Source organism: Cibotium barometz, chromosome 11, assembly GCF_041138505.1.
Source record: "Cibotium barometz isolate CiBa-2024 chromosome 11, ASM4113850v1, whole genome shotgun sequence".
In the NCBI taxonomy this organism is placed as follows: Eukaryota; Viridiplantae; Streptophyta; class Polypodiopsida; order Cyatheales; family Cibotiaceae; genus Cibotium; species Cibotium barometz.
Window position 1 is genome coordinate 12,376,815 of NC_141056.1, and position 15,002 is coordinate 12,391,816.

At 37.4% G+C, this 15,002-nt stretch overlaps 1 protein-coding gene across 1 annotated transcript; it reads right to left on the reverse strand.

Moving 5' to 3' along the window:
* Positions 1 to 2,176: 2,176 nt before the first annotated feature.
* LOC147633762 (aspartic proteinase nepenthesin-1-like) lies at positions 2,177 to 3,847 on the reverse strand. The gene has a single exon (XM_086804481.1). It carries the CDS (start codon positions 3,845 to 3,847, stop codon positions 2,606 to 2,608), a length of 1,242 nt encoding a protein of 413 aa, XP_086660607.1. The 3' UTR covers positions 2,177 to 2,605.
* Between the last annotated feature and the right edge of the window lie 11,155 nt (positions 3,848 to 15,002).

The window sequence follows — 15,002 nt, forward strand, 5'->3', positions numbered from 1 at the left end:
AATGTTTACCTTCTCTATATACCTCACTATGTTTATATAGATAAAGGAAAAGGAAAGAAATTAGGCATGCTTCTTCATCTCCTTATGCACAAAGTCTTTCCTTTCCTAAAAATCTTACTTTCCCATGCCATGTTACCATCTTGATAAATGTAAGAAGCACAAAAAACTATAAAAAATCTTTCCTTTACCTTGTGGCATAGTAAATAAGGAGACTAGAGAACAAAGATTCCCCTTGTTTTTCTCCTCTTCCTTTCTTCTTGATTCTTTTGTCTCCATCTTTATGTTCTTTCTTTTTCTTTTGTCTTTCTATTTTTAATTTTATCTTCTTCTATTTTATGTGATTTTGAACATTTTGAGAAATATAGGGCGTTACAGCCATAAGCTTACCCCATTTTGCTAAACATTATATATATATAACACCGCTCTATAGCAATGTTTATGTTTTTTTGACATAACTACAAATTTATGCAAGAGAATAAGGGTGATAACAAGGGTAATAGTGAGGGTAACAGCAATGTTAATATCAAATTTTTAGCAAGATTTAGGTGAGCAAATGAGAGTGAGGTTAATAACTACACTAGTAGAGGGTTCATGAGTTCGTGAGAGTAAAAAAAAGTGTGAGTGAAATTATTGCTGAAAATGGCATCATGGTGCCCTAATCTCATTATAGTGCTTATGGATGAAAGTTATATTCAAGGCAACCTTAGAGGTTCAAAAAGGGGGCTCTCATAAGCCAAATGTTTTATAATAAGTTATAGAATTAACATACATAAGAGTTATTTCAATGTGTAATTGGACAAAAATATGTAAGTGTATATAAATTGGATGAGGAGTCATTTGAAGCAGTCATGATTTGTAGGTGATGAGTTTTTTTTTAATGCATATGATTTGTAGGGTACAGTAAAGCCCCTAAGACCTTTTTATTTCTTAGAATGACCACATTTAAAGCATGTGTGCATAAAAAACACCAATAAGGTATGCGTTCTTAAAATACCAATCCTAAAACACATTTAAGTATGTGTTCTTAAAACACCAATTTGAAAACACATTTAATATATGTGTTCTTAAAACACCAATGAAAAATGCCCAATCAAAAAAGATAAAGGCCATGGTTACCATGGGTATTTGATAGTTCACGAAAGAAAATTGAGTTTGGTGAATTTGTAAGTGCTCTTTGGGCATATGCATTTGAATCATTGCTAAAATTCTTATTATGCATAGTAATTTGGTTATAGTGCTTGCCGATGAGGGTTCCCTTAAAATTATATTTAAGGCAACCATGGAGGCTCCTTCCTTAAGTCAAAATGTTTCAAACAACTTATAGAAATAAACTTACATAACGGATGTTTTAATTGAAAAAAAATGTAAGTGTGTTATTTTGAGTGGTCATGATTCACATGAGAGTTTTTTTGAATGCACACACTCCATAGGGTATGAAAATATAAAGCCCTTGAGACCTTTTTGTGTCCAAGAGATTAAAATGCCCACATATATAAAATATGCATTCTTAAAACACCAATGAACAAATGCCCAACCAAAAGAAGATAAAGGCCATGAATACCATGGGTACTTGATAGCCCAACAAAGATTCGGAGAACTTTCAATTGCTCTTTACAAATACCTTTGTAAAAGCAAGGCCTTATTTTGGCAATAAATATAATGTTTCTAAAATGTCTAGCTTTTTTATTCTCTCACGTGGCAACAATGATAAGCGTTCATTTCTCATTCCCTCTCTTTGACTAGAGCTTCTTTCCACGTTTATGTCCTTTCTTTTCCCAATTATGTATATTGTGTATGGCTCACAATTTAAATGAAAAAATGGCCTACATTACCATAGTAGAGTCCCAACACACACACACACACACACACTCTCTCTCTCTCTCTCTCTCAAAATGTTTTCTATCAATCACCTACGATCCTTGAGATTCACTTAAACAAAGCATAAAAATCGCAGGATAAGATTTGTTTTCTCTTAAAAATCTCTCTCTTCAGCAAAATACATAGTTTTTCTAACATTCTCTCTCTCCCATCAAAATCTCTCTTCAAAAAGTACATAAGATGTCAAGTTTTTCTTTCATTCATTCATTCATTCTCTCTCTCTCTCTCTCTCTCTCTCTCTCACACACACACACACACTCTCTCACACACACACACACACAGCACACCGCACACATGCATAGACACACACGTAGCAACTACAACAAAGGCAGTCCACCTTTTGTACAAGTTTCTCTCTGGTTAACAATAAATAAAAAAGTTTGATATTTTAATGGTCCTAAGAAGTGCTGAATAGTTGGGAGATTTTAGTTTTTAAACCTCCAATTTTTGAAATATATATGTCTTACGTTATGTAAATTATGTTTTCCAAACACTAGTGTTAGTGGCGATGTAACCATCTAATATAGGTCTTATAACTGTGTATTAGTCGAGTTTAGGATGCAGAGGCCTTCACTAGAGATCAGCAAGCTGCTGGCTTGAAGGAAATCAGGCCAATATAGTTCTTATATCTGTGTTAATATTAGTGTTAGTGGCGATGTAACCATCCAGTATAGGTCTTATATGTGTGTATCAGTCGAGTTTAGGACGCGGAGGCCTTCATTAGAGATCAGCAAGCTGCCGGCTTGAAGGAAATCAGGCGAGCGTCAAGGTCGTAGAGGATATGGTAATTCTGCTGCTGGACATTGCCAAAGACGGATTGACTATCGCTTGACTTTAGAATGGCCAAGCAGAACAGACCCTCGATGGTGATGAAATAATTCTGGGATGGGAGATACAAGCTGGCGCCATGGAAGTGGAATGCGAGGGAAGGCACGGGGCCAGTGGAATAATAGCAGAGGGTAAGGTTACGGGGTGAGGAGCCATGGGCACGAGGCAATGAGATGCGGGAGCGGAAGGCCTTGAGAACGGCATTGAAGGCAGGCGGCGCTAGGGTAGTGAAGGTGGTGCCGGAGTCGACAATGACGCCTCCATGTTGGAAGACTTTGGTGGAGATGTTGAGCCTTTTGCCGCCGACGCTGATACCCTTGAGCAGCACGTTGTAGACGGGGGTGTCGGTGTAGAGGATGGTGGTGGACTGTACGTCGTGGGCGCCGCCTAGGCTGGCTGCGTGGCCCAAGAAGAGTGGGCTGGTAAGCGATGGGGAGCTGTCTGCGGTGCTGCGTAAACAGTAGGAGAATTTGCGCACGTTGAGCTGAGATGGGAGAGACAGCGGGCCTTGCCCTAGCCCAACTATTCCGCCCGACCCTGCGAAATTGTAAGGGCCGTGGCTATTATGGCTGCAGCCAAAAGCAAATCTAGGAAACAGCCTAGGTTTACCAGCCACGTCTGAAATGGTGAGCGTGTCGAAGGACAAGTCTCCCTGTGTGTAGGCAGGAGGGTCGTCGTAGTTGCTCGTGTATTCGCAGGTGCGGCTGCTGCACGTGCCTCCGACTGCAGCGCACAGGGGGTCCCTGCAGGAGGCCTTTCTATAGGTGGGCGATTTCGAGGGGTCGAAGATGGTGGTGCCCCCGACTGCTTGTGGGTAGCATTTCCTGCAGGGCTTGCACTGGCGCCACACCAGGTCGCTGCCCGTGTCTACGATGCCCGTGAAGCTTACGGGCGGCGTCCCTATGGACAGAGACGTCATGAACTGGCCGGGGCCAGCGAAGACGGAGGTCTTGTAAGACGTAGAACTGTGTTGCTGCTTCACAACGCGGCTCCGCGGAGCAGCAACACGGCTCCGATTTGCAAAGCCTGGATCTACCTTGAGAGAATCAGAGAAGGGAATTCTGGCGCCATAGGCACCACTGTAAGAGGAGCTGCAGCAGGCTTTGACGATCACCAGCAGAAACATGAAGTGAAGAGCCATCGCCGCTTGCTGCATGCGCAGTCGCCCCCCCTTCCTAAAAATATAAGCATTCCACCATAGAGAAAAGCCCGCGTGTGTACGACGAAGTCAATGACCCACTTCGCAAAAGCACCCCTCCACTTGCAATGCAATGACAGGTGGCCCGTGTAGTACACACAGCCTTTGGACTAAGATAATTTGAACTCATTATTAGCATACCAAATTCAGACTCTCACACTATAGACAATGTGGCTATTTTTAAGATGCATTTGGCGAACTCAGCTCGTGGTTTTCAACTTCCCCACGGTTCACATCAAACCTAGATCCTCAAAACCTTCTACCCTCATCTCAATCGAAAAAACTAGATGAGTTCTCAAGGTAACCATCATTGGAATTTGAGCTGGACACACCTCAAGGGGTTCACCAAGGAATATGTGAAATAGCATGTCAATTCAATAAGGGGTTTGGTTCCTATGGACCCATAGGAAAAGTTACGTAATAAGATCGTTCTTAATTTGAAAATGTAGAAATAAGATTTATAATTTTGGTCTCAAATGGGCCAGTTTTATTAAGTCCGAATTTGAAGTAAAGCTCCAAAATATAGAGAGATTGGCTTCTTGATACATGTTGGTTTTCATGTAGTGACATACAATACCACAAAAGACTTTACAACATGGTCCAAAAATAAAAAATGCTTAAATGATCTAACATTGATACTTTGTACAATTTATCAACTAGGGAGTATACTTTACTTTAAGTTGCACATGTGAGTACATACGAGAGAGACACACACATGCACGCACATGTGCATGTGCGCACGCACGTACACACACACACACACACGCGTACACACACACACACACGCGTGCACGCATGCACACACACACACACATACAGAGGAAACTTTAGGCTGACGTACTTGGAAGTCCAAGCTTCACACGCATACAGTATGAGAAATTTAAAAGAAGAAAACGTCGATAGAATAAAGGAGGGAGGGAGGGGGGTGAAACCTCGAATATGTAAGATAGCACGTGTGAAGTGGAAAAATATATAAATTTGATCTCAAAAGGGTAATATATCCAAATTTATAGAAGGTTTTCATGGAGGAGTGAACCCACAGAAGCATTATACTTGAATATTGATATGTTGCGGCTGGGGGTGTGAATGTAGGTTGGTATGAATTATATTGGGAAAAATATTACACATAGTGGGTTTCTTCTTTTCTCAAAGAGTTGAATCAGCATGATGACATGAAGAAGCCCCCGACTTTTTCTATTTCTTTTCTAATTCTTAAAGTAAGTACAAGTTCTTAAGTCATAAGAATGATGAGTGGCCATCTTGAAGGCACCAATCTTTGTGATTTAAAATTTCACTTAGAAGCAATGATCACAAATTGGGTTGCACAATAGGACTAAAAGAATGAATCACAAAATAACCAGAACAAGACACTTTGAGGATGACAAAGTGGTTGTACAATAAAACAAAGCTCTACTTGAGCTGAAAAGGGAATGATTCCAAATGTACATAGAAAAGTTTTTAAAAATGATCAAAGGACTTTTAAAGGGCCCATGATCATTGTGGATCCATATCAAGAATAAGGATTGTAGCATCGGTGCAATCATAACAATGCATGAAAAAAATTTCACCTTCATTGTGTTTTTCTACAAAGACTCACTTTTAAGTCTACAAACACTTTTATGTATTCAAATGAAAAGAAACAAACAGCCACATAGATAATCAAGGTAGGTAAATAGATTCAAGCGAAAAACATCAATAAGAACTTATGAAATTTGAGGCATGATCTTATTTTTCTCATGTTCACAATTTGCAAGGAATGTAAAAATATATCGAAAAGCCACAGTATTGAAAATTTTCATGAGTAATAATAATTATTAGTTTTATACATTGTACACATAGTGAGCTCTCTCTCTCTCTCTCTCTCTCTCTCTCTCTCTCTCTCTCTCTCTCTCTCTCTCTCTCTCTCTCTCTCTCTCTCTCTCTCTCTCTCTCTCTCTCTCTCTCTCTACATATATCTATGTGTATATGTGCAAACGTGTACATGCATTTATGCACGTGTGTGTGCGTGTGCATGCATGCATGCGTGCGTGGATGTGTTTACAAGATAAAAGCTAAGCAACACTAGCTATCTATATACATATATTGTGCAAAGAAGCCTAGAGGTGCTCTATTTTGATGGTAATTGGAAATGAAATAGGAATGACCAAGGGCCATGCGTGATGGTAATTGGAAATGAAATAGGAATGACCAAGGGCCATGCGTGATGGTAAATAAAGCCTTTCAAATAGCCATAGGTGGGTAGAAAATCAAAGAGCTTGGGAGGTCAAAGAAAGTGCAAATGAGTTGTCATGTATGTATATGGAGTTATTTATGAGATTCCTTGAGCGTGATAGTGGGCAACCATTACGGTTCATGACAAGGCTTTTTGTGGTGATGTAATCAATAGTGCTTGGGAGGGTCGAGCATCACCTTGCATAAAAAGGGCTAGGCAAAAGTAATGAAGGTGGCACTGATGGGCACTGATGGCCTGCCACTCACCTTCGCTAGATAGCTATCAACATCACATGACATCAATTGCAGCTTCTTAGCCACCCCTAGCACCACTCGCATTAATATGCTCATAAACATGAACTAAACAAGACATTTATGAATTGAATACTAACATTGGGCTTGTAAAAAAGACCCAACTTTGTGGCTTACACATACTTTTGTAAAAAAAATCATTTTCTTTAAGTATATCTTGTTAAAAAAATACAAGGAAATACTTTCATCACAAGATATTAAATGGAAATAAAATATTAGCAACCAAAAAAATGTCAGCAACCAAAAAAATGTCAGTGACCAAAAAAGTGTACAAAACATTGTTTCTCATGGTCCCATCTAGACACTTTTTACAAAAAAGGTATATTATTAAAGTTCTGCTTTGGAAACACCTAAATCATGCATGCTACAAATATAATTAAATATATATTATATATTTATTTAATCCATAGACATGTGTGTGTACCTTCCACATAAATTGAAGACATAGTTTTGCTCTAGAAACACCTTCCACATGAATTGAAGACTATTTTTTAAATCATGCTATAAATACAATAAAAAAATATTCTATATTTATTTAATCCATTGACATGTACTCTCCATCAATTGAAGACATATTTTTATGTACTTATCCTCAAAGGCAAGGCAAATAAAACATTTTTATACTTTTTTTAATTTTTATAAAAATTATAAATTTGCTATAGATACATGTTTTTTTTCCAAAAAAATCATAAATGCTCGCTAACTAAGCATACTCAAGTAAATTTTCTATAATTTTGAGTCAATTTTCCTTTCCATTTCTTTAAAATTCATAAATCAATCTTGTCAAAAACTTTTCATTGGGTTTGAGCCACTTTTATGGCTTCATTGCAAGGCTAGTGTTAAAATATATTAACATAAAGGCTTATGCCTATAACTGTATAAAAAACCTCAGTAATGCATTCAATGTGATATCATCAAAGAAGTAATGAAGTCAAAGTGACTTCTAAAAATGTGCCTAAAAAATATCAGCAAATGTAGCTTACCATTGAGATTGAAAAGTAGCATAATCACATAAAATTGACCATCCATAATACTACAAATAAATCTTGTGATATACTATTTATCATGTCAAATTAACCTTGTGGCTTACTAAAAATATCATTGTTAAATTCCATTTACTATCCACAATGAAAGAATGAACATATGCAAGCCCACATCACAAATTTTAGTGCCAATGAGTCAAATTAATTGAATAAAAGAGGACCCTAATATATAGTGTGAAAACTAAGAGAAATTCTTTTGCATCAATGAGATGTTGAATAAGATCAAGTAGAGCACATTAACAAATCAACTAAATAGTTACAAACCCACACAACATTTAAAAGCCTAGAGCTCAAAAGAAGTTCCATGTTATAAATGTTTGAAATAGCTCTACTAGAGAGAACATCAACAAATAAACTAAACAATTAAAAAAACCCATGGTAATTAATCGGTAATTTTGATCATTAAAGAAACAAAACAACTCAATAGAGCATATGGACCAATTATATAGTGTATTGTAAGATCATTCTAAAGATTGGGAATATATTAATCACATTTAAAGATAGTCTGTCTAGCCACCCACAAGACCTAGAGTTTTCTTAGTAGGCTAACGTTTACATCATTTTGGTACATTACATTCTATTCTAGTAATTAGGATATACATATTAGACACAAAGTTTACCATTTATGATTGATATTTTATAATTATCAATAATATCCTTAGTTTGCTTTTGGGTTATTGTTGGAAAAAAAACATTTGAGATAAATTAGTATTATGGAAGCATGTCTCCTGAACATCATTATTTGGAGTTATTAGAATGTCCCTCTATAACCATTGATAAATATACTTATTTTAATGTTAATTAAAATATTATGTAGGTGTAAGGAATTTGGAATTTTAAAATGGCTATACATCTAAAGATAGATTAAAGTTGATCCATTTGTTATATGTAATATGATGATCCATTTATTATATGTAAGATGATGGTCGTGTAGTCAACCAAAAACAAATTGGGGGGCATAGCAATATCATCTTATCTCACCATGTACCATTTAGATATCAAGCTCCACATCAAAATCATAGAAAGATTATTATGTGAAATGTTCAACACTCGATAAGCTCTGGTAGTGATGTGTAGGTTTCCCACGTACTAACTCTCATGTATAGACAAAGGCACCAAGCATTAAAATATGATGCCGAAAGAGTACATTGATGAAGGATGTAATAGAAAGAAAGGGATGCTAAATGTTAAAATAATTTATTTTCTATAAGGTTGCAAATTGCAATAATGAAGAAAAATCCATCTTTTTGCACAAATGGTACCTAACTAGAACCCAACCCATAATTTGCATAAAGGATTAGAATACACGAGAACTTATACATTAGATATTAATGCTCCACCCTCATATTATGATGTTTAGGCTATGTATGTACAACCCTCACTATGAGAAGTAGCCATGGATGAAAAGCGTGAGCACATATCCTTGTATCCACGTGGGCGATAGCCTAGGAGTCCAGATGGTCTAGAAATGACTTATATAAGATTTATAATAGTGCTAACTAAGTTTCATGGTAGACTAGACTATTATCCCCCATAGTGACCACACTACACTGAGGGGGTCACTCATAAATATGTAAGTGTAGCACGCGGGCTCAACAAAAGGGGGTTTTTTTTAAATCCCCTTTTTTACACATTTTTTACATACAAAAGGGTACCCTTTAAAGGGGGTATATACAGATTGAATAGAAAAAGGGTGTGTTTTATTCATGAAAAAATTACAGATAAGGGGTTTTTAAATTAGGCCTTGAACGCACGTGATATAGAGAGTTTACATATAGTGAACCCCCCGAGACACTACATTATCCCATCCCATAATGACCACACCACATGGGGTAGGCAGATTTGACACTTTTAGAATATTATCCCTTCATGGCTACACCACATGGGGTAGGTAGGCTTTACTCTTGGACACTTTGTCCAAAAGTAGCAAGGCCCAAAGGAGGCCCAAAGGAGGCCTAAAATGAGCCATAGAGGGTGGAATACTGGAAAATGGTGTTGCAGTTTCTTGACACCATGAAGGCCATGGATTAATGTAGTTTAGTTATGTCTACCCAAGGTAAACTATGTACTCTATGAGACCCGTTTCAAATACACTACAAGACCCATTTCCAAAAAAATCATTAGTATTACCATGAAGGCTCCCACATATTGGTAGTTCTAAAAAGACATACATGCAGCATGTAAAGCTTGGTCCTCTATTGTATCAAATAAATAATATAACTATGTTTTCTCTCTTTATTATGTGTAGATTGGTTTCAAGTTTTTTGCTATGAATGATCCTACCTCTTGTGAGTGTTATGTGTCCACATATACTACACACAACATCAGTAAAAAGGAACTATCACACAGAGTAGGGGAATTCAACCCCTTATCTTTTGTAACTATGATTATGGGATCTAGCAACTTTTAGGTCCCTTCGACATTTCGTGGGTAACCGGTTGGACATGGGATCTAGAAAGTTTTTAGGTCCCTTGGACCTTCCATGGTCTTTTGGACATGCCATGGGATAAAATAACCCAAAGTTCTTGGTGTCCTTTAGGTAACGGAACCCATGGAAATACCTTTCTCGAGTGACTTATTATGAGCAAAAGGAAAAGTCGAGCGAAACTCGCCAAACACCCCCCAAATAGAAAAGAATAGCATCACTATCTAAACATGCTTATGCTAGCACAAAATTTCATTCTAGTAAAAAATAATAGCATTTAATCCAACAAATGACACCACCCACCACAAAACAAGGGAATTTGAAAGATGCTATATTCCAACGATCAAGTGCACCTAATTCAAGGCTAATAACAAAAAGGACCATTGTACAAGCCATCAAAAAAGTGACATCAACAACATCTGCATATTCTATTGGCACATGGCATCATCTACCACTAAGTGCATGCAAAAACAACTCCACCTTAGTTAGTGCTACCTGGTGCATGAAATCGTGAGCTATTGAATCCAATCTCAAAACCTATAAGTAAACAAAGTACAAGTGCTTGCATGGTATGTACGATAGATGTTTGCCCTCTCGTTTTTGAAAACATTCACACGTGCACCATGGAAAGTCTACTATTAACACAAAGTAGCTCACACTCATTGCTCTGGACCCCTCAGTACTAACGTAAAAGATGTGGGATTCATTACATAATATAATGCCCTTGTTGCGAATAACCTATGAATCCAAGGTCCTTCCCTTCTCCACACTCTCATGAAATTCCTTAGTCAATCGGGCTCTTCACCTAACAATCTTGCCATCCCTGTATTTTGGACAAAAAGCACTTGGAATGTTTACTGCGTTTGCATTGGCTTGATTTGATTGTGCAGGCAGAGGTGGTCCTCCACTTTGAAGCATAAATCCATTTTCTAGGAGCATTTGCACCTCATGTGCTGCAGACATGTCCCTTCATCCACCATTGGCCACACCCTAGGAGTTGGACCAGGTGTGCTAATCACGTGGCTTTCATCAACATCCCAAGAGTGAGTGGAAGATAAGTTACAAAACCATACAAACGCCCCCACAACACCACGAGGGTATTTTCGTCGACCCCAAAAGCATGGTGCAGGCACTCCATCATGTTTATCTCCATCTCCCTCGTTGATGTGTCTCTGTCCTGGAAAATGCCCAAAGCAAGTCATTTTTTGGTCTAGCTCCATCCTTCGAATAGCCCACATTGTTTTAGGAACTTGTTTCTTAATACATCCATGTGTTTCCCCTCCTTGTGCACCTTGCTGCTTGTTCACTGTAACAGTCACATATTCATGCCTATGGCTATCTTCTTCCAAGATGACACCTAGATCTGCATGCACCAGTCTTTTCTTATGAACACTACATCGATTTATGTTTTCATGTTGCATCTTTGGAGAATTTTTCCCCATCTCTTACATAGATTAGTGTGCCAAATCAACTAGTCTTTTACTTGTAGCCCATTCCTCAATTGTAAAATCTCTCTGCCATTTCCTACATCCCTAGTCCATTACATTTGCGCATTCCTTTCAAGTATGCATTATATTTAGCACTCTGTAGAACCTCCATTGTCATGTTTACACCTATTGCCTCATAGAGTGAAAGCTTGCTCTTCTAACTAACACTTTGCTCTCATGCTTTCATGTTTAGCCTTTGAAAGGTTAGTTGTGGGATGAAAAACACTAGACTCATCTTGAGTTACTAACCAAGATCCCCAATGGAACACCTGGATATCCCACCAAGCTAGCCATGTCTCCAATGCCTGGGATCTCTCCATGTATTGCATGCCATGATTGCCAAAAAATTTTGATTTCATTTTTGCAATTCTCAGCCGCTACCTTGGTTGGACATTGAATTTCTCCATTTTCGACACAAAGACTTATGATCCTCATGGGGAAAGGGGGACGCATACATTTTTGGGTATGATGCACCATGCTCTGCTCCTAATGAAAAATTCAAGCTCTTTGCTTCTCTTGCACCCTTTTATTTGCTCCTCCAAACTAAACAACACGAATGTTAACCACATGCGGTTAACACATTCCTACAACAACTATGTCCACACACTTATATAATGGGCATCATCACTCTATTTTAAATCTCGTCATTTGTTGAGGGAAACGCCCTAAGATTATCCCAAGCCTTGAGCTCCAAAGGACAGACAAGAGGATCTCGTATAGTTGGCCAAACCATAGAGAAAAGCCTTGTAACTATGCTTTGGCGCCTCGTGTCAATGTGGGCGGCCTAGTGGGAAAAGGCTTGGAACTATAAAAGCCAATTTCTCTTGTTTGTAACTCATTCTCCCATTTGTGAAATAGAAGTGGAGTGTTCTCCCTCCCCCCCCTCTCTCTCTCTCTCTCTCTCTCTCTCTCTCTCTCTCTCTCTCTCTCTCTCTCTCTCTCCAATCTAGCATGTGTGGTGTGCATAGGGTTAGGGTTTGGGAGTGAGCTAATCACTTATTCTCTCTTGCTTCTTGTCTCCCTCTTGCTTGAGTGGTTAGGTTGTCACCCACGATCGTCTTTTGTGGAGAGGTTGCACCACCCATTGGATTAGCAACCGCCTCGGTGTGACAACTAGTGTAGGAGGATAGTGCGAACGCGGCTACGGTGAAGCTCTTGATCATAGCTCAAGCTCGGTGGATCGATAACTTCCAACGACACGTTAGGGTGAGCTTAACATCTTTGTCAAAGCCTTCCTTGATTCGAATCTGATGGAGTCTCCATAGCCCGGTGCCAAAAGGAAGTAACTGTGGCATTCAGTTTTTAGTTTGCGTGATTTGTTTTGTTGATTTTTTTATTGTTTTTATCTTGATTTTGTGCATAGCTTGTGGTTGTTTGGGAGTAGAATTAGCAAGTGTTTGAGCAAAAAAAAACTAGAGATTTGAGTGATTAGAGAGCTCAAAGAAGAGGGTTTTTGCTTAAAACATAGAGCATTTTTTGCTAATTTTTAGCTTTCAATCGTGTTTTTTGTTAGATTAGTGTACATAGGTAGCTTAGGAATATAAAATAGAACCCTAATCAACCAAAAAAGTCAAAAACAAATCATAAAAATCTCTTAATTTTTACTAATTACCACTAATCCACTGATTAATGTGATTAGTGAGCTTAAAGAGAGCTAAAAATCAAAGGAATTGAGCCTAATTGCTTACACAATTGGAGTGGCATTAGCACTTTAAAAACTTGCCTTGACCTAATTCCATGCCTAGACCAGTCTCATTAGGTCACAATTAGTGAGAATTAGCACCAATTAGGTATCATTTGCCCATTAGGGAGTAATTAGAGAGCAAAGAATAGGGTTAAAGGGTAATGAACAGTGCGATTAGAGAAGATTAATTTTAAGTTAAGTTAGAGTGCCTCTAGATTAGTTAAAAACTACTAATCTAGAGTTAACCTCTTCCCACCTACTTGACATTAATGAGGGAATCTTAGTTGTCCCCCTCACTCAAAAATTCAAATCTCCACCAAACCCAAATTCAAAATTGCACGGCATACGGATGTACGGACACCCAAAAAAAATAACCGACACCCAAAAAAATTATTTTTTTCCCTCAAACCTAAGCCACGATCGTTCACACCTAAACCATGTCCATTCACTCCTAAAGGTCACGGCTGTTTGCTCATAAACGTACGGGTGTACCTTCTTAAAAAAAATCTCAAAAAAAACTTTGGATTATAGTCCAGTTATTAAGGTTCCTATGGGCCAATAGGATCAATCCAAGTGTGGGGAGGAGATAAATCCAATTTATAAAAGAAAAATACCCAAAAACGAGTAAATGCCCACTTAATATGAAGAGTTGACTGAGTACAAGGTTTATTAGTAAAAAACTATGAATATTACTAAAAAAAAGAGATATTTTGGGTATAATGATTCAATTTTGACACCTTGATAAGGAGATGGGGGCTCTTCAAGGAGGCACCTATTTCACATGTGTGGTGGAGTTTTAAACTCAAAAATATTGTGATATTTTTTATCTCTCCTCTCTCCTGGATCAAACCAAATCAAAAGGGAGCCAAACTAGGTCCAAATCTTGTCCAAATTCAGCCAAACTGAACCTGGAAAATTTTAGAAACTAGTTGGACTTGGTTAGAGGCCTCCCTTTGTAAAAAAATATGAGAACTATACCATGCCAGTATTATACTGAAATAATGATATTTTCTATTATCCTCTAAAAATCATCTACAAATTGGAGAGATTGGAGTTTCTCTCTCTCTTCAATCTTCCTTGGAGTCTTCATCAACATACCAAACCAATTGATTGGTTGGGGGCCTCTACATTGATTAAAGAATCAAGCAATCTAGGAGGTAAAGTGTGGTTTATGGTCTTTTTTTTAAAAATCTCAAAATGTTCTCTCTTCTCAACCCCTCTCAAGCTTGAGAAGCATTCAATTGAATGGATTTTTAATACAATTGAAGTTCTTTAATGAATTGTAGTGATAAAACACATAAATTTCCATTTATGCTTAAATTAAAATGTTTTTTTTAAAGCACATCTCTCTCTCTCCCCCCCAAAGAATGGTCATTTCTATTACCTATTCTATATTCAAATGAAGCTTCTCATGAAGCGATTCTCTAATCTAAAAGTAATTTCTATGCTTGTCAAATTGAGGCCAAATAAGTGGCTTTTTAATATTTTTATGCTATTTAATTCATGGAAATATTAGGAATCAAATCCATAATTGGATATTGATCCAATTAATGGTTATTCTATCATATGATATTACTAAACTTTATGTTTTCAAAATTATCAGTAATAGCAGCGAAGCTATGGTAAAATTTCTAAAAAATTAACACAAATTATTTTCATTCATAATATGAAAAGAGAACTTCCTACCATATTCTAGGATTAATTGAATGATTCTCATTATAATCATGGAAAATTTGATTTTTTATGTTTATGCATAAATAGTTAATTAGAAAAAAGAGAAATTTCTAGTAATTCATTTTTATATTAAAAGTGTAATCCCCATGACAATGGAAATCCATGTATTCCAATGAAGTAAGAGAAAAATTGGGATGCTAAAATAATGTATATTTTATTTAAAAATTAAAGAAGGATTTTAGTTAAATTTATCTTTTTGCAT